The sequence below is a fragment of the Equus quagga genome, chromosome 9 (genome assembly GCF_021613505.1).
Source record: "Equus quagga isolate Etosha38 chromosome 9, UCLA_HA_Equagga_1.0, whole genome shotgun sequence".
NCBI lineage: Eukaryota > Metazoa > Chordata > Mammalia > Perissodactyla > Equidae > Equus > Equus quagga.
This window is the reverse complement of record NC_060275.1, coordinates 65,623,633-65,646,723: the sequence shown is the minus strand read 5'-3', so window position 1 is coordinate 65,646,723 and position 23,091 is coordinate 65,623,633. Positions and strand designations below refer to the sequence as shown.

Sequence of the window (23,091 nt, the reverse complement as noted above, 5' to 3'; positions counted from 1 at the left end):
ATATATATACAATGGAATACTACTCAGCCATCAAAAAGAACAAAATCGTCCTATTTGCAACAATATGGATGGACCTTGAGGGAATTATGTTAGGTGAAATATGCCAGATAGAGAAGGACAATCTCTGTATGACTCCACTCATAGGAGGACTTTAAACTGTGGACAAAGAGAACAGATTAGTGGCTACCAGGGCAAAGTGAGGGGGGTGGAGGGTGGGCACAAAGGGTGAAGGGTTGCACCTACAACACGATTGACAGACGATAATGTACAACTGAAATTTCACAAAATTGTAACCTATCATTAACTCATTAAAAAAATTTTAAAAACCACTTGGCTCATTGCTCACATATATAAGAATATCTGTTCACTTAGAATTTTCTGAAGTACGACAAGTGGGTATTAACATCAGTATTCTCTGAGATCTCTTCTGAGATCATCCCGTCTTTGACAATCGCTTCTATACTGTCACTGGTGGTGCTCTCCACACATCCTCGACTCGGGGATAAGACAGCCAGGCCTTCTCCCCAACCTGGTTTTCTCCTCTTAACAGGTTTGTCCAAACCAGAATTCCTGGGAGCCACACCATTGGGGTCCACTTGATAGCACCGTGTGTTTCTGTGCCTCCTCACAAATCTCGTCCTTCAGAATAGAATCTTCCTACTCACTCTTCGACCCACTCTCAGTACAAATCAGACTTGCTCATCTCCTTGCAATTTCAGATTGGGTGGCTCGTCCACCTGATCAGATGGGACACCCCAGCAGGCTTTTGAAATGGCTGTCCCAGGGAAGCCACAGCCCCGTAGTTCTCTGGCATCACGTCCCTCTGGGCAGGGCCAGGCCAGTCCATCCGTTCTCAGAGAAGCAGACGACCATGTCCTCACAGGTCACTGGCTCATCAGGGAAGCGCTGGCACATTGGCCAGCCACTGTTCATGGAGCGTCGTCTCTGGGAGAGGCAGCCTGCTGAGCCCCGGAGGACCAAGAGCTGAGCACCCAGGAAGCTGATCTTCCAGCGCAGAGAGCCAGGTAGGACAGAACAGGAAAAAACCACCAAGGGGTTGGGTAACATCAATTGTTAGGAAGAAGATAAACCAAGTCACGTGAAATAGAGTGAGAAGGTGAGGGGCTGAGGGAGATGTGGCTCTTGGAGCGGGTGGGTCCCTCTGAGAAGGTGCCATTGGAGCTGTGATTGGGCGGGAGACGAGGGAGCCAGCGTGAGAAGATCCAGGGCCAGGGGCTCCAGGTAGGGGGATGGGAGCCAGCCAGACCTCACGGGCCTTGGAGAGGAGCTCCCGGATACTTTCCTAGAGCAATGCGAAGTCACTGGGAGGGTTTAATTAGAGCAGCAATGCAACCTGGTTTATGATTTTAAATTCTCACTCCAGAAGACAAGTATTCACCCCAAAACTCACACACGCACATTCACGGCAGCTCTATTTACAGCAGCCAAAAGGTGGAAACAACCCAAATGTCCATCCACACATGAATAGATAAACACAATGTGGTTGCTATGGACTGAATATTTGTGTCTCCTCAAAATTCATGTGTGGAAATCCTAACCCCTAATGTGATGGTATGGGGGGGGAGGTCTTTGGGAGGTGCTCAGCTCATGAGCCCTCATAAATGGGATTAGAGTCCTTATAAAAGGGACCCCAGAGAGCTCCTTTGTCCCTTCTGCCATGTGAGGACACGGTGAAAAGATGCCGTCTATGAACCAGGAAGTCCTCACCAGACACCAAATCTGCTGGCACTTTGATCTTGGACTTCCAGCCTCCAGAACTGTGAGAAATCAACTGTTTATAAGCCACCCGGTCTCGGGTATTTTTGTTATAGCAGCCCGCATGGACTAAGGTAGTGGTGTATCCATACAAAGGAATATTATTTGGCCACAAAAACAAAGCACTGATACATGCTACAACATGCATAACCTTGAAAACACTAAGCTGAGTGAAAGAAATCAGTCACACCAAACCACATCTCATGTGATTCCGTTTACATGAAACGTCCAGAGCAGGATCCATAAAGCCAGACGGTAGATGAATGGTTGCCAGGGGCTGGGGGAGGGGGTTGGGGAGCAGCTGCTCATGGGGATGGGGTATACTTTCAGGGGTGATGGAATGTTCTGGAACTAGATAGAGGTGATGGTTTCACAACATTGTGAATGTGCTACATGCTACTAAATTGTACACTTTAAAATTGTTAATTTTACGTTATGCAAATTTTACCTCAAATAATCTGACTCCTGCTAAATGCAATGAGGAATCCTGAATTGGCTCCAGGACCAGAAAAATGACATTAATGGAAAACCTGGTGAAATCCAAATGAAGTCGGGAGCTGAGTTCCTAGTCGTGTACCAGTGTTAATGTCCTGGTTTTGGTAGCAATGCTGTGTTATGTTGGACGTTAACGTCAGGAGAAGCTGGGGGAAGAGTCTATAAGAACTCTCTCTCTGACATTTCACCTCCTTTACAAATCTAAAAGCATTCCCAAAGAAAAAGCTTACTTAAAACCTTGTTCTTGTCTCCAGGAAAGGGGCCTGTTGGGGGTGAAGACAAAGATCTGGAGACTAATGAGGGGCTGGGGCAGTTGCTCAGGTGGGAGACGGGGAAGGCTCAGGACAAGGTGGGGCTGGTAGAATTGGGGAGAATGGCTGGTTGAGGAGGTTTTAGAGTGACCAAGAGGACTCGCTCACTGTGGAGGGAGGAGGGATGTGGAAGGAGAAGAAACAGGAATGACTCTTGGCTATGCAGACGGTGATCGAATTACTAAGACTGGGAGCCCTGGATGGCAGTATACTTGACAGAAGGAGCCTTGCTAGACACAGTCACGAGCTACTGACATGCATGGGACACATGCCGCCCCTCCCAGCCCCTGGCAACCACCACTCTACTCTCTCTCTCCCTGAATTTGCCTATTCTGGACATTTCATATAAATAGGATCACACAATGTCATATTATCTGTGCTCTACACGCAACACCCTGCCTGGGGGCATGCCCCAACAGTGTCTGTCTGGGTTTCAATAGCAGGAGCCTACAACAGGGAGCAGGAGACTCGGAAGGGATACAAAAACCGGTGAAGACCTGTAAACAATCACTGGGCAGGTGCCATTTTGCTGTCCTGCTGAAACCTGCTCTTAGGGTCCGCGCCTCTTTGTGTCTCCTCACCCACGTGTGCAGCTGAATCTCCAAACTCAGTGGGGGGCGGGGAGGCAGGGCAGAAAGCCTTCCCCCATTTGTCAGATGGGAAAACTGAGATTTGTGTATTCATGTCCCTGAATGGACGGAGGAGAAGGAATTCAATTCCATTCCTGCTGTTGAAAATGTTGTATCTCATGGAGTCTAGAGCTGCGATGTCCAATGCAGTAGCCACCAGCCATATTTGGGCATTTAAAGTTAAACTCCTTAAAAGTCATTTTCTGGGTTGCACGAACTGCCTTGCAAGTATTCAACTGCCACATGTGGCTCGTAGTTGCCATATTGGACCATGAGATACAAGCACAAAAGTTCTACTGGACGGTGCCAGAGAGAGATGTGGCCGTAGTCTCAGCCAAGCCCCTAGGTTGAGAGCCCTTCTCCATCCCAAAAGACATCCCTTCAACCATGTGGACCCCAAGGCAGGCGCCACACCTGCCCCCGCAGGGGACCCGCCTCGCCTGCACTGCAGGATGAGCTCTGTGTGTGTGTCATCAAGTGACCATGCATTTGATCCTGGCTGAGGGACCCTGGCCAGGGAGGTACCTTCTCTTCGCCTCAGTTTCCTCATCTGCCAAAATCAAAACTGTCGAGTGCTAAGAATAATACAGGGGCCAGTCCGGTGGCGCAGCAGTTAAGTTCACACGTTCCGCTTCTCAGTGGCCTGGGGTTCGCCGGTTCGGATCCCAGGTGCGGATATGGCACCGTTTGGCAAAAAGCCATGCTGTGGTAGGCGTCCCACATATAAAGTAGAGGAAGATGGGCATGGATGTTAGCTCAGGGCCAGTCTTCCTCAGCAAAAAGAGGATTGGCGGCAGCAGTTAGCTCAGGGCTAATCTTCCTCAAAAAAAAAAAAAAAAGAAGAAGAAGAATACAAACTAGTTGCATGACTGAGTTCTCACCCCAGGCCAGGCGAGCGTGATCTCCTGTGCCTTCCAGCAGCTCTATGGATGGGTGCTCCCCCTGGCACCTGCTCTGTACGGAAGGGGCTCCGAGAGGACACACGCCTGCCTCACTCAGCATTTCTCCTCCTCGCACTGTTCACACTGGGGGTCCGGTCATTCTTTGTTGGGGGGACCATCCTGTGCATTGCTGGATGTTTAGCAGCAGCCCTGGCCTCCACTCACTAGATGCCACTAGCATGACAGATAGATAGACAGATAGATACTATAGATGATAGATGTTGATAGCTGGATGGATGGAGGAACGGACAGACTGAGAGGTAGAGAGATGATAGACAAATGAATGGGTGGGTAGGTAGATATTATGATAGATTCCAGCTATGGAGAGAGAGGGAGCCAGACAGGGTCTCTCGCATGCTGGGACAGGGTTTCTTACCCTCTGCACTGCTGACACCTGGGGCGCCATCCCCATCTGTGAGGGGCCGTCCTGTGTATTGTAGGGTGTGGAACAGCAACCCTGGCCCCCACCCGCTAGATACCAGTAGCATCCCATCCCCTAGTCGAGACAGTCAAAAATGTCTCCATTGTCAAGTGTCCCCTGGGGGCGCAGAATCTCCCCAGGTGAGAACCGCTGGCCTAGCAGAACTCAGAACTCCGAGAGCCAGGATCTCAGCCATCATACCACGCTGACTCCGTGTGTAAATGTAACACGTTTTCATGGTCCTGGAGGTACTGAAATCACCTCCCCTCCAGCTACCCTCCACAAGCCGCCTTCTCCGCCAGCCCTTGGAGCACAGCCTGTCCTACGCCCCGTGAGGCGCTCAGCTTTACTCACCGGATCAGTCATGGGGCCAAGAAGGCCAATTGTTTTCTGTCTCCTTGGATTTTGGAATCAGGACTCAAGAATGAGCCAGTAAGATGAGGCCAGGTCCCCAAAACAGGAGCTCGTAATGCCAACGAAAGCTCAAGGTAAGCTGAAGTTCCCCGGAGGACAAAGAAGAGTCTGGAACAGAAGCTCATGTACAGAGAGGACCCAGAGGAAGAAGGGATGAGAAACTGCCCTGATTCCTATGGTTTACTGGTTTCCATGACAACTCTGCTTCCTCCATGTAGACACCATCAGAGTGGCCTGATGACCCACCCCTTTATTCTGGAACATTCTCCTTCTGTCTTTGTTCTCTTGTAGAGTCCATGCCAGGCTCCTACTCTGGGGGCATCAGTCACAAAACCTGGAGCAGGAGATGAAATCTGGGGTGCACCCTGCTCCAGTCGGCTATGGGGTGGCCCTGGGGTCCCCGAGCTCCTCCCACGGCCATTTGCATGAAGGCACAGCTTTGCTGCTTGGTGTGTCTGCTAATTGGCCTCCGTCCCAACCTCCTGCGGGAGATGGCCTGGCTGCTGTATTCATCTGATAAACGCAATCCTCTCCCCTGCTCGTTATCTCTGACTTACCATCCACACCTGGCATCGCTAAGCTGTCGGTCCTGACCACCACGAGTGGGTTTGTCAGAGTTTGCAGCCCCGAGGCTTTCTCTGGGTTAAGCAATTGTGTTCAAGCATTCATGCCTCTAAACTCTATAAACACACAGGAATTGGATTTTCCTAATTGCTTTTTGCTGATTCCCATGCTACAAGCCTGGAATTCTGTGTAGATGCATACTTGCGGTCAAGTCTTCAGAGAAGTTAGCTTTACAAAGACTTTTCTGAGCTCTCTCCACACATTGCACGGTAATTACACAGAGGAACGTTGAAAATTTACAGCGGGGGGAAAAAAATCCACGCCCAAGAAGGGCCGAGCATCACTTTTAACCTGCATGCAATCATGAGGAAACGCCAGCCGAGCCCAGATGGAGGGATACACAGTCGCCCCCACTCCCCGAGGTGTGGTCCCCTGGACCAGCAGCATCCGAATCGCTGGGGAGCTTGGGAGAAACACAGGTTCCCAGGCCCCAGCCCAGACCTGCAGAATCAGAGTCTTTGTTCAAAACAAGACCCAAGAGGCATGCACGCCCTGGGGCCAGGAGGCTGTCCTACAGAGTAACCAGCCTGTGCTCTTCCCGAAGACATAGACAGCTGGTGGAATGTTCCAGAATAAGGGAAACCAAAGAGACTTGACAACTAAATGCAACATGCAGTCGTGGATGGGGTGGAAGGGGACAGACATAGCTACGAAGGACATTTTTTAGATAATTGGCAAATTTTGACTATAAACTGTGTATTAAATACTACTATTGCATCTGTGTTCTATTTCCTGAGTTTTGTGATCATCCTGTGGAGGCGTGGGGTTCTGACTGCTCTTAGGAAATCTGTGAGGTGTTTAAAGATAAAGAGGAATGATGCCTGTAATGAATTCTCAAATGGTTCAGTGAAAATGGTGTGTGTGTGTGTATATAGATAGATATAGAGACAGAGAGAGATAGAAAGAAAGAGGAATGGATAGATAAATTCAGAGATAGATAGAAAAATAGAAGGAAGGGAGGGAGGGAAGAGGGAAAAGATAGATAAGGGAGGGGGAGAGAGGGACAGACAAAGCTATGTGGCAAATTGGTGACTCTGGAGGAAGGGCGTATGGCAGCAGTTCTCACCTAGGGCCATTCTGCCTGCAGGGGACACTCGGCAATGTCCTGAGACACTTTGGTTGTCACAGCTGGGGGTCCTCCCAGCATGTGTGGGTGGAGGCCGGGGATGCGCTCAGCATCCTGCTGGGCACAGGGCGGCCCCCACAGCAAAGAATGATCTGGCCCCAAACATGGGTAGGGCCGAGGCTGAGAACCCTCCATGTCTGGGAATTCTTGGCCTTACTTTTTGCACTATGGAATTCTTCCACTAGTCTATAAACTTGAAATTATTTCCAAGTGAAAATTTTATAGAAGAAATACCACAGACAAATCCATAGAGACAGAAAGTAGATTAGCGGGTGCCAGGGGCTGGCGGAGGGGGGACAGGGAGCTACTGCTCGTGGGGACGGGGTCTCCTGTTCAGATGATAGAATGTTCTAGAGATAGATAGTGGTTGCACAACATTGTGAATGTCCTAAACGCCACGGAACTGTCCACTTTAAAACAGTGAACTTTATGCTACGTGAACCATCCTGGGTTGAATAATGTCCCTCCAAATTCACACCCACCTGGAACCCGTGACTGTGGCCGTATTTGAGACAGACTTTGGGGAAGGAATCCAGGCAAGAGGAGGTCCTACTGGATCAGCGTGGGCCCCGGTGCAAGCGGTGGTGTCCTCGAAACCAAAGGAAAGTCACACAGAGAGACGCAGAGGGAGAAGCCACCGATGGGGGCAGATGGGAGGGAGGTGTCTATGAGCCAGAGAATGCCAAAGCTTGTTGGCAACACCAGGAGCTAAGAGAAGGGCCTTGAACAGGTTCTCCCCTAGTGCCTTCGAGGGAGCGCGGCCCTGCCGACCTCTCCATCTCAGACTCCTGGCCTCCAGAACTGCAAGAGTAAACTTCCGTTGTTTCGAACTCCCTAGGTCGTGATTCGTTATGGCAGCCCTAAGAGACAAACGATGCATTCTCTCTCAACTTAAAAAAGAGTGAGAAGAACAGAGACTTACCTGGAAGACACAATGTAGCCCAGGACATGGGCCACCAGGAGCTGCCCATGCATCTGCTCCAGGCGGGAGCACAGCTGCTGCATGGCTTCCCCGGCCGTGGAGGCCAGAGGGGCGGGCACGGTGAAGGAGGCCCAGCTCCGGGCCTCCTCGAAGGCCAGCCTCAGCCGCCCTGGGTGCCCGCACTCTGGGAGGCTGGCCCACAGCAGCTCCATCTGTCCCGCGCTCAGGGTCCTCCTCGAGGCCGCCAGCAGCAGCTGGAGCATCTCTTGCCCCTGATTTCCCGAGAGGGGTCTGACCTCCCAGTAGGCCCCTGGGTCTGTGAGCGTCTGCTGCACGGTCTCTAGAGCCCCCTGCTGCCCCATGCAGGCCGAGAGGATGAGGTGGACCCTCGGGGGGCAGTTAGGAGGCAGCCAGGGGACCCTCCGAGCACGGTGGACGGAGTGCACATCATCCACGGAATCCAGCAGGATCACGAGGGACTCGAAGTTTCGGCTGGAGACGGTGTGGAGGAGGATGTGGAAAAACTGGACCAGCCTGGCATGGGCCTCCAGGACCTGGGCAGGGGGCAGGGGCAGCCCGTAGGCCAGGCACACCTGGAAGCAGACGCTCTGGAGCAGGCCATGGGCGTCGGAGCTCATCTGCGAGGTCCCCAGCAGCCGCAGGACGGTCACTGTCTTGCGGCCAAGCAGCCCTGGCATTTGCTGGGCCAGCTGGCACATCAGAGCCGTCTTTCCAATGCCCGGGGCCCCAAAAAGCACCAGGGCCGTGTGTAGGTGGCTGTCGCTCTCCCGCAGTTGCTCTCCCAGCTGGGTCAGGAGCTCCTGGCGCCCGCAGAAGGCGCGGGTGGCCTCGGCGCTCAGCCCCAGGTGGTGGCGGACCTCCTGGTGGAGCCATGCCAGCTCCTGCCTGCCCGCCTCCAGCTCCCGGAGGCGTTCCAGGACCTGGTGGTTAGCCCGGGCCACAAACTGCTCGCCCAGCTCCTTCAGGTACCGGGCATGAGCCTTGTTCTGGGGGTTCACCAGGTCACGGCTCCAGGGCAGGTGGTGGGCCTTGAGGACTCCGGGTTGCGTGTCAGCGATGTGCCCCTTGAGGCTGCTGAGGAGGTTCTGGGCATCTGTGTCCAGGCAGCCATCTGCGAGCCGGTCCACCATCTTGAGGGCACACTCCTCCAGGATGTGTTTGTCGAGGTCTGGGATCTCTCTCAGGAAGACGGTGGCGCCCTGGTCCCCGTCTGCCGAGCTCAGCAGGCCTCGTTCTATCTCCCACTCAATGACTGCAAAGGTGGAGGAGATGGGAAGGGAGCAGGGTCATCATTGAGTCATCAGCTGGCCCGAGGGGGATGCTCGGGAGACACACTCGGGGGTGAGGGCGTTTGTTCTCAAGCTTAACATGCACCAGGAGTCACCTGGCACAGCCACAACCTGCAAACTAATGCACTTGCGTGTGTTCCAGTAAAGCTTTATTTACAAAACAAGCCCTGGGCTGGATTTGGCCCCGGGGCCATGGTTTGCCCACTCCGTCCCAGAGCAGGCAGCAGCTGGCCTGAGGACCCATATTTTCCAGAATCAAGGGCCTAAACTGACTTCTCCTTGGAGGCTGCTGTTTTGAAACGGCAGTCAGACATGGCGAGTTATTTCTGAAGCTGCCCTGGGCTTGGCAGAGGCCCCCAGCTCTCTGTAGCTGAGCAAGTCAGGCCCTGGGAGACAGGACTCAGTCTCAGAATCAAAGACAAGAGCCACACACAAGTCCTCCTTGGAGAGACCCCAGCCCTCTGCCCCTGGCCTGTGAATGGAGGTCAGAGATGAAGGCCAATAGCAGTCCCCAAATAGGACCCTTCTTGGACACATTTCTGCGTGAACCCATCCAAGACCATCTGCTCTGCCACCTGCAGGCTGTGTGATCTTAGGCAAATCACTGCACCTCTCTGAGTCTATTTCCTCCCCTGTAATGTGGGTGAACTAGCCAAACCTTGATGGGCTACTGTGCGGATCTTCCATGAAATAGTGCTTGTGAAAAGCAGAGCGCACTGTGCCGAGGGAAAGAGCTGATCTCCACAGGCTGCAGACTGTGAGATTCCATCTTCTATAACATTGTTGAAATAACAAAATTGCAAAGATGGAGGTGGACGCGTGTCTGCGGGGGGCTGGGGATTGTAGGGAGGGGGAGTGTGGCGCTAAAGGGGTAGCGAGAGGGATCCCTGTGGTAGGTGGCCGCCCTGCACGGCGGTGGTGGCTCCTGGATGCTACACGGGTGACAAAACTGCATAGGATGAAATACACACGTGTGTGCGGCACGCACACACACACGCGTGTCCTGCGAAGTGGTGCTCCCTTTGCATTCCCACGTCTCGGCGGTGACATGGCTCTCCAGTGTTGAAAGGCTGTACCTCTGGGGGAAATTGAGTGAAGGACACACGGAACCTCTTCCTACTATTTTTTTGCAACTTGCTGTGAATCTCCATTTCAAAATAGAAAGTTTTAAAGAATGGAAGGCGAGCAAGGTGCCTGGGAAATAACACGCTCAGATGACGCTGCTGACGCAGCAGCCCCCAGCTTGGTGCCCACTCGTGCTTTCTGCTGGTTTCAAGGAGTTCTGTTTGTTTTTTCAAGTGGGACTTCTTAACGGGCTGGGTTGCTATTGCTGCTTGAAGCTCAAACGAGGTCATGGGGGGACAGGACCCTTCGTACCCCCACAATGACTCCGTGATGGGAACCTCTGACTAGTTCCTTCTGCAGAAGCAGAAACTGAGGCTCCGAGCACTCCAGAAGTCAGTACAGCTGGAAAGGGCAAGGCTGCGCTGCAACCCAGGCCCAGCACAGCCCCCAGACACTGGTGATGGCCCCAGGGGCAGACATCTCTGTGGAAGCAATTAGCAGGTGTGGCTTTGTGTCACAGAGCAAGCAATAGCGCTGTAGCTAAGTGCCCAAACACAGTAGTCATTAACAATGTTCATGTGAAGAGTGTATTCAAAATTAACACGTCTTTCCTAGTCTTAAGCAAAGGATCAAGGTTGGCAGCAGGTGTGATGTCAGGTGGGCATCAGGCACCTGCTATGACGGGATGCGGAGGGAAGCTCACCCTGCGGGCCTCCTCCCAGAAACCTACAACCCCAGCCTGATCACAGGAAACAGCAGCCACGCCCAGGGGGGCATTCCACAACAGACCTGGCCAGCACGCCTAACACCATCAAAGTCATGAGAAACAAGGAAAGCCTGAGAAACTGCCATGAACCAGAGGAGCCAAGGAGACATAAGGACCAAACGCCCTGTGGGATCCTGTACCGGCTCCCAGACAGAGGACACTGATGGGGAAACTGAGGGAATCTGGATAAAGTCCAGAGTCTAGTTCATCACCAGGGACCACTGTGAAGTACAAATGTTAATTTCTTAGTTTTGGCAAATGTCCTGTGGTCACATAAGATGTTAGCATTTGGGGAAGCTGGTGAAGAACATTCGGGAACTCTGAGTTGTCTTTGTACCTTTAGAAAATTATAACTTTCCTGTTAATCTAAAAGTATCCCCAGGGCCAGCCCGGTGGCGCAGCGGTTAAGTTGCACATGTTCCACTTCAGCGGCCCGGGGTTTCCCAGTTCAGACCCTGGTGTGGACCTGGTACTGCTTGGCAAGTCATGCTGTGGCAGGCGTCCCACATATAAAGTGGAGGAAGATGGCCACAGATGTTAGCTCAGGGCCAGTCTTCCTCAGCAAAAAGAGGAGGATTGGCAATGTTAGCTCAGGGCTAATCTTCCTCAAAAACAAAGTATCCCCAAAGAAAAAGTTTACTTTTAAAAATTGATGTCATTACTAGAATTAATATATATACAGGCACACCTCAGAGATATTGCGGGTTGGGTTCCACCCACCACAATAAAGCAAATATCACAATAAAGCGAGTCACACGAACCTTTTGGTTTTCCAGCACATATAAAAGTTATGTTGATGCTATCCTGTAGTCCACTAAGCATGCAATAGCATAATGTCTAAAAAACATTGTATTGCCCTTAATTAAAAAATGCTTTATTGCTAAAAAATGCTAACCATCATCTGAGCCTTCTGCGAGTTGTAATCTTTTTGCTGGTGGAGGATCTCATTAAAAACACAATATTTGGGGCCAACCCCGGGGCCGAGTGGTTAAGTTCGCGTGCTCCGTTTCGGCGGCCCAGGGTTTTGCCAGTTCGGATCCTGACGCAGCCCTAGCTCCGCTCCTCAAGCCACGCTGAGGTGGCGTCCCACATAGCAGAACTAGAAGGACCTGCAGCTAGGGTATACAACTGAGTACTGGGGGGGCTTGGAGAGAAGAAGAAAAAAAAGATTGGCAACAGATGTTAGCGCAGGGCCAATCTTAAATAAACAAATAAATAAAGAAATATCTGTGAAGTGCAATAAAGCAACACGCAATAGAACGAGGTATGGCTGTATAATATATATTAATACGTAATATATACAACAGGCAATATATAATAATCAATATATTTCAATAAAATTAAATATTATTACATAATCGCTACATTCAATATCTTTAATAAATCAATGTATTTCATATGATTATAATATAAATCCACTTATATAATATGTTGATAATATGAATCCACAGATTTAATATGTTGATTACATAAATTTATATATTTAATACGTTGATATAATGAATTCATGTATTTAATATTTTTAGTAACATAAATTCATACATTTCACAGCTTTGGCAATATGAATTCGTCTACTTGATATTTTTGGTGATATAAATTGACGGACTAACAATCCACAAGCTGGCGTGCTATTAACCCCCAAGCAGGAGGCCCTGTGTCCTGCTGCAGCACGCATGGGGAAAGGGCTGGACCCGCCGCATTTGTGGAAACCTGTTCCTGGCAGGCGGGGTGGAGGGCGGAGGGGGCAGAGGCGGAGGCTGCAGGCGGGGGCCGGCTGACGGACCCCGGCAGTCACAGGGTCCAATCTCTGCTCTGCCCCTGGGCAAAGGAGACACCTTCTTGTGCCTCAGTTTCCACCTCTGAGGCAGGCGCAGTGAGGCCGGATGGCTGGGACGCCTCGGCAGGGGCTGGTTCCTGGGCTAACACAGGGAGACCCACTGCTCCGGTGTTCCTGGGACCGTCTGAACTCAGCCCTAAAGCTCCCAGGCAAACCGGGAGGGTGGTCCCCCTAGAGCCCCTCCCTCAAAGCCAGGAGCCTCCCCGGAGAGGGGAGGAGGGAGCGGGGGAGGAGAGGAGGACCCCAAAAGATGGAGAAGCAACCGGAATGAGGCGGACTCTCCTGGGTCAGTAAAGGAAGGATTTTTGTAACTGAGTCTGGGAGGCAGGTCGGCTTGGCATTTACCGAGACGCAGACTGTGGCATCTGCACCAAACCTGATGTGCATCTGAACGGGGGCAGAGCGGCGGCCTCACCTGAGCGGGAGTAGCGGTGCCACTGCTCCTGCGTGAGGAGGCCCAGCCTCCGTGCGTCCCGGGCTCCGGAGCGCAGCACCGAGGCCAGGGCATCCTCGGCCTCACTGGTCTCCCCGGCGCCCGGCGCCTGCAGCACGTAGGCGGGGGGCACGGCGTTCTCGTCCCTCCGGAAGCGACGGGCCACCAGCTCCAGGTCGCGGGGCCTGGCGGCCAGCTGAGCCTGCAGCGCCTCCCACTCCTTCTCCTCGATGAGCGCGGGGACCGGACAGGGCCCGTACTGGTTCCCCACGAGGGCCTGGCAGAGAGAGGGCAGAGGGCGCGGGTTCCAGTGTCGGCACCGGCACTTGGCTCTGAGACCCTCGGGGAGCCACACCGCGCCCCTAAAAATGAGCCTGGTGGTAGCGCCATGGCGATAGTGACATTAAGAAGCACAGGCAGAGCCTTATGGCATCTGCACGTGGGGACCTGGGGACATGCGGCAGGGGGATCCAGCACCGAGCACCTCAGCAGCTTTTATTGGGAACCCCTCTGTGGCAGGTGAATAACACCCCCAAAGATCCCTGGTCCCATTGCCTGGGCCCCGTGGATGTACCTTCTGTGGGAAAGGGTGGTGGTGGTTAATTTTATGAGTCAGCTTCGCTGGGCTAAGGGACGCCCAGAGAGCTGTCCAACGTGATTTCTGGGTGTGTCTGTGCAGGTGTGTCCGGAAGAGGTCAGCATTTGCATTGGTGAGCTGAGCCAGGCGGACGGCCCTCCCCAGCGCGGGTTGGCCTCACCACACCCACCAAAGGTCCCGACAGAACGAAAGAAGGAGGGAGGGTGATTCCCTCTCTCTGCTCGAGCGCACATATGTACTTGGGTTCCACTTCTCTGAAGAAGTCTGATACAAGGGTCTTTGCAGATGGGATTAAGTTAAAGGTCTTGTGCTGGGGAGATTATCCTGGGTTATCCGGGGGGCCCTAAACATAATCTCAAGAGTCCTTACTAAGAGTCAGGCAGAGGGAGATTCGACACAAACAGCAGAGAAGACGACGATATGACAACAGAGACAGAACTGGAGGGATGCGGCCACAAGCCAAGGAATGCCTGGAGCCACCAGAAGCTGGAAGAGGCAAAGCAAGGCTTCTCCTTGAGAAATGTAGGAGGGAGCACAGTCCTGCTGAGAGAATAAGCAGGACAGTCTTGGTCTGTGCCTTCCTGGACCTTGGAGTCTTAACAGGAGAGGCCAGCATCAATCTGGGAATTGGCATCAATCTGAGAATTTGCACCAATGTCAAAGTGAAGCCGTCATAGAGCTAGACAGAAAGGGTAAAGTGGGTCACACGTGAGCTGTGAGGTCAGGGAAATTCCCCTGAGGAAGTGAGGATCGAGCTACAGAATAAGACATGAGAAGGAGTGCACTGGGCAGAGCACCTGGCAAGCAGAGGAAACATCATGTGCAAAAGCCCTGTGGCAGGAAGTGCAGTATATGCAAGCAGAGGGGACAGCATGTGCAAAGGCCCTGTGGCAGGAAGTGTGGCAAAAGGCCAGTGTAGGAAAGCCAGGGGAGCTGAAGCACCAACAAAGTGGCGGCAGTGGAGGGAGAAAAGGCTGTCCACAAGGGCAAGATTTTGTTGGGCATGGGGAGGCCCTAAGATTTTGGTCCTAATGTCGAGGACACTAGGAGGCCCTCTTTCTATCCCAACACGCTCAAGGAAGGTGAAAAGTGGAATGCAAGAGAATTACGCCTAGGATATAGGGCCCAAAGTCTTGAGTTTTCTCATATAAAATGGAAGCAACCACCCTTCCTCTCTTCATTGGGTTTTTCCAGAATATCCCGGGGCATGCCTCTGGGAAACCTGGATAAATGGAATCTGTGATGACAGGATGTTGACAAGGACCTGGCTCTCAGGGGCCTTCCCTGCAGGAACAGCCTCTGAGGAGCCAGAGAGGTCAAAAAGGCGAGGCCAGCTGGCCACAGACCAGAGCTCTCAGGAAGGAGAGTGAGAGTACAAAACCCTGCATGTCGGGCCAGCGTGAGGGACCGGGAGGAGCCAGAGAGGAGGCGAGAAGGAGGCACCAAGAGCAACTCTCTGGGGACGCTGGAGCTGCTGCTGGTGGCCTTGAGACCCAGAGCCTCTCAAAGGAAGTGCCGTGGGGATGTCCCTGCCATGCTGCCTAAGGACTTATTTACTGGAGAGACGTGTCTCCAAGAGCTGCTGGCGCAGCTCCATGGGAAGCCCCCAAGCAGGGCCACTCAAGGACAACGACGCTGTGGCTCTGAGGCGACAGGGGGCCACGCCTGGTTCAGGAACAAACAGCTGTGGGCAGAAGTCCGCCGGCGCCCAAGGAGCCCTTCTAGGAGGAGGCACAAGCAAGGTCCCCGGGCCATGGGGCCTGGGCAGCTGGGACAGTGTCCCCCGTCCCCCGTGCCACCTGGAGCCACGCTGTGCTTTTCGCAGCCTGCGACTTGGGTTGCAAAATCAAATTCCTCCTGGAGTTCTTTTTCTCCCCATCTCCCTTTTCTCTTTAAAAAAGTTTTCTTTTGAAACTCAACAAAATGATCAATCACCAGGTTCAATTGGAAAACTAAATGAGAAGACTGGAAAAGAGATTCGTGAAGGAGAGATGCAAGCAGGGCATCGAGCCTCCCAGACCTGAGGATGTATTTCGAAGCAACAATAATTAACACAGGGTGATTCAAACGGTACAGACTTCCAGGCAAACGGTGAGTGAGTCCTGGGGAGTCATGGACAGCGTGGGGACACGTGAGCACTGCCTTGTGGCGGATTTCATAGCTGCTGAGAGTAGACCCTAAACGTTCTCACTTTCTTTTCTTTTTCCTTTTTGTATTTATACGAGATGATGGATGGTAACTAAACATTGTAATAATTATTCCACAATATATGTAAGTCAAGCCATTATGCTGTGCACCTGAAACATATACAGTGTGGCATGTCAATTATGTCTCAATAAAAATCAAAAAAGAAGAAAAAAGGGGAAAAAAAGGTAGTGCCAACATATGAAGAAAAGTATAGAGCTAAAGAATGCAAATACTCCCGCCTGTGCACAGAAAACGTAAACATAATGAAGACAGTTGCTCGCACACCCCGCCCAGGTCTTGGTTTCTCGTAGGGAGGCCTAATCTCCGCGGCAGCATTGGAAGTGTAGAAGTTACTAAAGCAAGGCACCGTCATCAGTGTTCTCATCGTGGCTGTCCAGTATGGTGGCCACTTGCCACACGTGGCTACTGAGCCACTGCAATGTGGCTGTGCAACTGAGGAAGTGGAATTTTAACTCCACTGGATTTTTTTTTTTTAAAGATTGGCACCTGAGCTAACAACTGTTGCCAATGTTCTTTTTTTTTCCTTTTTCTGCTTTACCTTCCCAACCCCCCCGTACATAGTTGTATATCTTAGTTGCAGGTCCTTCTAGTTGTGGGATGTGGGACGCCGCCTCAACGTGGCCTGATGAGCAGTGCCATGTCCGCGCCCAGGATGCGAACCCTGGGCCGCCGCAGCGGAGCATACGAACTTAACCACTCGGCCACGGAGCCAGCCCCATCCACTGGATTTTAATTAATTGAAATTTAAATCATCACACGTGGTTCGTGGCTACTGCATTGGGCAGTGCAATTCTAAGGCCAAACAGCCTATTTCTTTTTATTTCCCTAGAAAACAGCCTTTATAATGGGCACCACTCTCTTCTACATTCTCCCTTATTTCCAGGAGCGGTTTGGAGGGTTTTTCTTTTTATTTGGAGCGACTCAGAACGTCTTTGTGATTAAAGTGTGGCGGGCAAAGATACTTTCTTGACTTTCTCCCTCTTTACATTCTAAGACAGGGATCGGCAACTTTTTTCTGTTAAGGGCCAGAGAGCCAATATTTTCAGCTTTGCAGGCCAGATGGTTTCTGTTGCAACTGCTCAGCTCCGAGCTGTAGCTGGAAAGCAGCCCTGGGTGATGCCTAGATGAGTGGACGTGGCTGAGTGCCAATAAAGCTTTATTTACAAAAACAGGCAGTGGGCCGGATTTGCTCCACAGGCTGTAGGTTGCTAAACCCTGCTGTAGGATTGATGAGCCAAAATGGCAGTTATTGGATGTATCTGGAACCTGGTGGGGTAATAAATCGGGACTTGGGAATGTCATTTGTTGATCACAACCCAAACCGTTCATTGTGAGCTGGCAGTTATTTTAGTGACAGAAGGAGTACATTTGGGAGGGAAAGAGAAAAGACCCTGTGACATGGAAACATTGGCCTTGCCTGGGGCTGGAGGAAGTCTGCCCCTGAGGCAGGCTCCAGAAGGGCCGTCGAGTCTGCTCCCCACACCATGGGGCACATGGGAGAAAGAAATTTCTGTTACCCTGGGGTTCCACCTTACCTATGGTTTTCCAGGACCCCAAAGTTCCCCAACATAGAGTGGATGGGGTGGGAAAGCTGAGAGAAGGTCCAGAGGAAATTCTAACATCCCTTTGGCTTTCAACACCCTCTCCATCTCACCTGCTGCATGCATTTGACTGCTAATGTCTGGATCCCAGCTAGCTCTGCAGAAAATGAGTGCCGTGATTGATTAGCAATGTCTGCCATGGGCTGATTATGGAGAGTGGGTACAATAGCAGAATGCCACCCACTTCCCTCCACTGGTGGGTTTGGCTAGGGAGCAGGGCCATATCCTGGTGCTGGAACAAGAAGTAAGAGCTAACCCCTCCCTCCTGAGAGACTCACAACAAAAGCCGGCCCTATGGATGTTTTCTGACACCGGTCCAGCTCCTCCAAGCAGAGTTCCATGGTCATGTGTTCAGTGGCCTCGGCACTGCGAACACCCCACCTCAGATCAACAACCTGGGGACACAAGCACGGGCTTGTCAGGAAGGTGGCAGGATGCATGAATTTTTCAATCCCCTTTGACAAAGGCATAAAGATTTTTTTCAATAATGTTTGACACCCTCTCCCCAGAGGGGATTTCTGGATTAAAAGAACCTGAATGAACCCCAAACCCCACTGTAACCGTGACAAGAGCATCTGCCAGACCCAGACCAGGAGCATCCCGCGGGACCCAGCCAGTCCTCCCCAAGACCCCAAGGTCACGAGCAACAAGGAAAGACGAGGAGCCGTCCCAGACCAGGGGAGGCTGGGGAGATGTGACGACCACAGGCAGTGGGGTCCCTGCAAGGATAGGTCCTCGAGCAGAGAGAGCACGGGCACAGAAGAACTGGTGACGTCCGAGTAACGTCAGGAGGTCTGTCACTGACAGTGGACTGACCGTCGGCCTCTCAGCTGCGACAGACGCGCTGATAACGGAAGGCGTTCACATTCAGGGAGGCTGGGTGCGGGGCACAGGGGACTCTGGACGTCTCTGCAACTTTTGTGTAGATCTAAATTCCGAAATCAGACGTTTACTTAAAAACATTTAAAATTTTTAAAGAACTTAAGCATTTTGAAGCTGTTCCTTTTTAAGCAAGGACATGTCCGCAATTGTTCGCAGAGCTTTCTTTGCAAAGCAGGGCATTTAGTTTAGCCAAAACGGGACAGGCAAAGTCTCTGGGGCAACCGCATGCAGTGGTCCGTTTCCGCCAGCTTGCCCCAGGATGAGAGGGCTGGCAGAGCCCCGCAAGTCAGAGGGTGGAGCTGGCCCCGAGGACAGAAGGATGAGGAGGGGGCAGGAGGGGACTCAGACTGATGCAGAGCAAGGCTGCCCCGGGAGAGACGGCCGAGGCGTCCTGGCCTGCCGATCTACAGCACCCTCCGGGAGGCCTAGGACGTCCTCACCTGACCCAACCTGACCTGTATCCAAAGTTATAGGACTGATGAGGATTATTTTAGGCTGGTTACTTTTAAAACTGCAGATGAGAAGGGGGCTGGTTACTTTAATAAAAGCAACTCCGAGGAGCAGAGTTTGCTTGCCCTTTGTTGGGAAACATTTACATTTGTGAAGGCAGTCTCCATGCCTCCCTCTCTGCACCAGGAGGAAGGTGGGATGGCCTTATTTCTGGAAACTCTTAATGGGGAAGGCAAGGACTTAAGTTGGTTACTGTCTGGCAACCTCATGTAACTGATCCCTCCCCCCAACATCCTCCTTTGTCTTTAGCTGAAGATAGTATTTAGGGTGGTGGCTTCTGGCCTTTACTTAATCCAATTTGATTCTTATCTAAAAGTTATAGGACCACCCAACATCCAGACCCCACCTGCACTGATACCATTTTAACTTTTTTACATATTCTTTCCTTTGTCTTGTAAAGAGATAATTCACATTCCTACACCTTAAATTTAGCCTTACTCTCCACCCATGTGGGCAGCAGCAGCTCCCCATGCCAGGAGTACCTCCTCCTGCCCGTGGGTCCTGTCCCCATGCAGCAGCAGCTCTGACTGCCCATGGGTCCTGTCCCCATGCTATTCCACACTATTCTCTAAATAAAAGAGCACTACTGCCAGATCTTGAGAGTCCAAGAAATCTTTCTTTTGACTCCTCGGCCCACCGACCCTGCATCATTTCCACCGACCCTGCATCATTTCCACCCAATAGCCAGACCCCACCTGCACTGAACCGCTTTAACAATTTTTTTTGTGACCTTTCCTTTGTCTTGTAAAGGAATAACTCACATACCTATGCCTTATAAATTTAGCTCTACCCTCAACCCATTGCAGCCCTTCACTGTCCACAGGCCCCATCCCAATGCTGCAGCCCTTCCCTGCCCATGGGCCCCGTCCCCATGCTGCAGCCCTTACTGCCCATGGGCCCCGTCCCCATGCTGCAGCCCTTACTGCCCACGGGCCCCGTCCCCATGCTGCAGCTCTTACTGCCCATGGGTCCTGTCCCCATGCTATTCTTGAATAAAAGAGCTCTACTGCCAGACCTTGAGAGTCCAAGAAATCTTTCTATTGACTCCTCGGCTCACTGAGCCTGCATCAAGAGCAGACCCTGCTTCCCCAAGTTGTTTTGCCCAGAGGGAAAGACACATGAATTCCTGATGAACTACAGCATGGGGTACAAAGACCACTCAGCATGCATGTTTTTCTCTCCAGTGCCACTGCCACCGAGCAGTGTCTCAGGACCACCGGCGAGCAGAGTGGAACTCCCAGCACTGCTCTTTTTTGGTAGCAGACAAATGACGGCGTGGCTTACAATGAAGGAGCTTTGGTGCAATGCGTCGCTGTCCCAATGGCAAGGAGATAGCCTCAAGTGAAGCCGAGACTCCAAGACGGTTTGTCGGTTTCTGCATCGAAACGCGCAGCAGCAGCATCGCCCCCACTCCCGGGTCAGCGTGAGAGTCCTGGAGGCTGCTTGGGGCCCGTGGCGACTGTGCCCCACAGGCACACCACTGGAGCTCCAGAAAAAGGCATGTCCCACTTCCATGCATGCCCCAAATATCCCGCAGCCCTCTTAGATTCCCCCCGAAGCTGCCCCAGTGCAGAAGAGGGCAAAGAGCAACAAAAGGCAGGAAAGGGCCAAGCCCAAGGAGCAGGGTCCCCAGGCGGCCACTCCTGTGCTGTGCCATGCCGCCTGTGCTAATCAAAATGCCCGTAGCCGTCATCCCTCCACCTGCTCTTTCAGAGGACTTTTATCTCCACGGCCCATGACCAGGGCCAGCTACAGAACTTGCAGGGCTCAGGGCAAAAAGAAAACGGGGCTCTTGTTCAAAAGTCATTATGAATTTCAAGACTCAACAGCAAAGCATTGAGCTGAGTGCGGAGTCCCTGTGAGCAAAGGGCCCTTGGTGACTGCCCCAGGGCACACCCTCGTTCCCGACCTTCAGAGCGGGCAGGTGCTCACCTCGAACATCAGGCCGTGCTTCTGGCAGAAGGTCTGCACCTCGGGGTAGGCGGCGCTCTGCAGAGCTTCTCTCTCTGCATCCATGTCTGCAGGAACAGCATGAAAGAGGTCAGCTGGAAGAACCCAGAGCTCTTCCCTGCCCCACGGCTCTGCTTTCAGCCTCACTCACCCCACCAAGGCTGGGGCCCTTCACAGCAAATCAAAAGATGTGAAAGACACGAGGTACACCTAGGGAGGTCAACCATCCTGGGCTGTCTGGGATTTTCCTGGTGTCGGCGCTAAGAATCTCACACCCTGGGAAACTCCTCAGTCCCAGCTAACCAGCATCGTTGGTTGCTCTAGGTTAGGGTTGCCAGATAAAATACAGGCTGCTTGGTTGAAATTGCATTTCAGATAAACAATGAATAACTTGCTAGCATAAGTATATCCCATTCCACGCACTATTTGGATAAATTTGCATTTCTGATAAACAACGAATAATTTGTTAGCGTAAGTGTGTCCGGGCCCAGGCACTATTTGGGATATACTTACCCGAAAGGATTATTCTTTGTTTATCTGAAATGCAAATCGAACTGGATGTCCTGGTTTTGATGTTGCCCTTGTTTTGGTTTTTGGGTTTTGCTAAATCTGGCAGCCCGACCTGGGGCAAACTGGGATGCTCAGACCTTCTCCAGCCCTGACGTCACTGTGTGGCCTGTGCCGAGTGTCAGGCTGTCCTCAGTTTCCTGTCTGTAAAATGGGGGTGATGCTCTGCTTTGCAGGGCTGCAAGCCCCAGAGTCAAGAACCTCTGCTGTCTTGGTCATCCCGGATCCCGCAGCACCAGGCACAGGTGCTCGGTAAATGTTGGCTGAACCACTGACCCAGGCAGGGAAATGCACCCAGCGCAAGGTCGGGGCTGTGGGAACACCTGTTTCACCATAGTGTCTATGAAAAGACACCCACAGCCACTGGTGCTGAGAAGCCGCCCAGGCTCCGAATGGGGGAAGACCTGACGCAAATCTCAGCTCTGTCTCCTGCCCCTCCTCTTCCCATGCCCATCTTAGAAATCCCACAGGCCATCCCATTTGTCCAGAAAATAGCTACTAGGAAGTTACTTCACGCCCAGACAAGGCTGAGCAGCAGGGGGTAACATGGACGAGGCAGGGCAGCCATACCTCGCTTTACTGCGCTGTGCAGATATGCGCTTTTTTACAGGACCCTCCACCAGCAAAATGATTACAACTCGCTGAAGGCTCAGAGGATGGTTAGCATTTATTAGCAACAAAGTATTTTTTAATTAAGATGCATACATTGTTAACAAATGTTGGAGAGGTTGTGGAGAAAAAGGAACCCTCATACACTGCTGGTGGGAATGCAAACTGGTGCAGCCACTATGGAAAACAGGATGGAGATTCCCCAAAAAATTAAACATAGAACTACCATACGATCCAGCCATCCCACTACTGGGTATCTATCCAAAGAGCTTGAAGTCAGCAATCCCAAAAGTCCTATGCACCACAATGTTCACTGCAGCATTATTTACAATCGCCAAGACGTGGAAGCAACCTAAGTGCCCATCGACAGATGATTGGATAAAGAAGATGTGGTATATATATACAATGGAATACTACTCAGCCACCAAAAAGAACAAAATTGTCCCATTTGCAACAACATGGATGGACCTTGAGGGAATTATGTTAAGTGAAATAAGCCAGATAGAGAAGGACAATCTGTATGACTCCACTCATATGAGGAATTTAAAAATGTAGACAAAGAGAACAGATTAGTGGCTACCAGGGGACAGGGGGGCTGGGGGGTGGGCATAAAGGGTGAAGGGGTGCACCTACAACATGACTGACAGACAATAATGTACAACTGAAATTTCACAAGATTGTAACCTATCATTAACTCAATAAAAATTAAATTAAAGAAAAATAATAACCATTACTATCTTTAAAAAAAAGATGTGTACATTGTTTTTGTAGACATAATGCTATTGCACACTTAGACTACAGTATGGTATCAACATAACTTCTTTTGAGGAAGATTAGCCCTGAGCTAACATCTGCCGCCAATCCTCCTCTTTTTGCTGAGGAAGACTGGCCCTGAGCTAACATCTGTGCCCATCTTCCTCTACTTAATATGTGGGACGCCTACCACAGCATGGCTTGCCAACTGGTGCTGTGTCTGCACCCGGGATCCGAACTGGTGAACTCTGGGCTACAGAAGCAGAACGTGCAAACTTAACTGCTGTGCCACTGGGCCGGCCCCTCAACATAACTTTTATATGCATGGGGAAACCAAAAGAAT

At 51.7% G+C, this 23,091-nt stretch overlaps 1 protein-coding gene across 1 annotated transcript in view; it reads right to left on the bottom strand.

Moving 5' to 3' along the window:
- NWD1 (NACHT and WD repeat domain containing 1) overlaps positions 1-20,881 on the bottom strand; it is a 68,390-nt gene extending 47,509 nt beyond the window's left edge. Inside the window, 5 exon segments of the mRNA XM_046672465.1 lie at positions 7,660-8,932; positions 13,053-13,347; positions 17,756-17,872; positions 20,802-20,836; positions 20,839-20,881. Coding sequence (XP_046528421.1) covers positions 7,660-8,932; positions 13,053-13,347; positions 17,756-17,872; positions 20,802-20,836; positions 20,839-20,881 — 1,763 coding nt within the window.
- Positions 20,882-23,091: the final 2,210 nt, after the last annotated feature.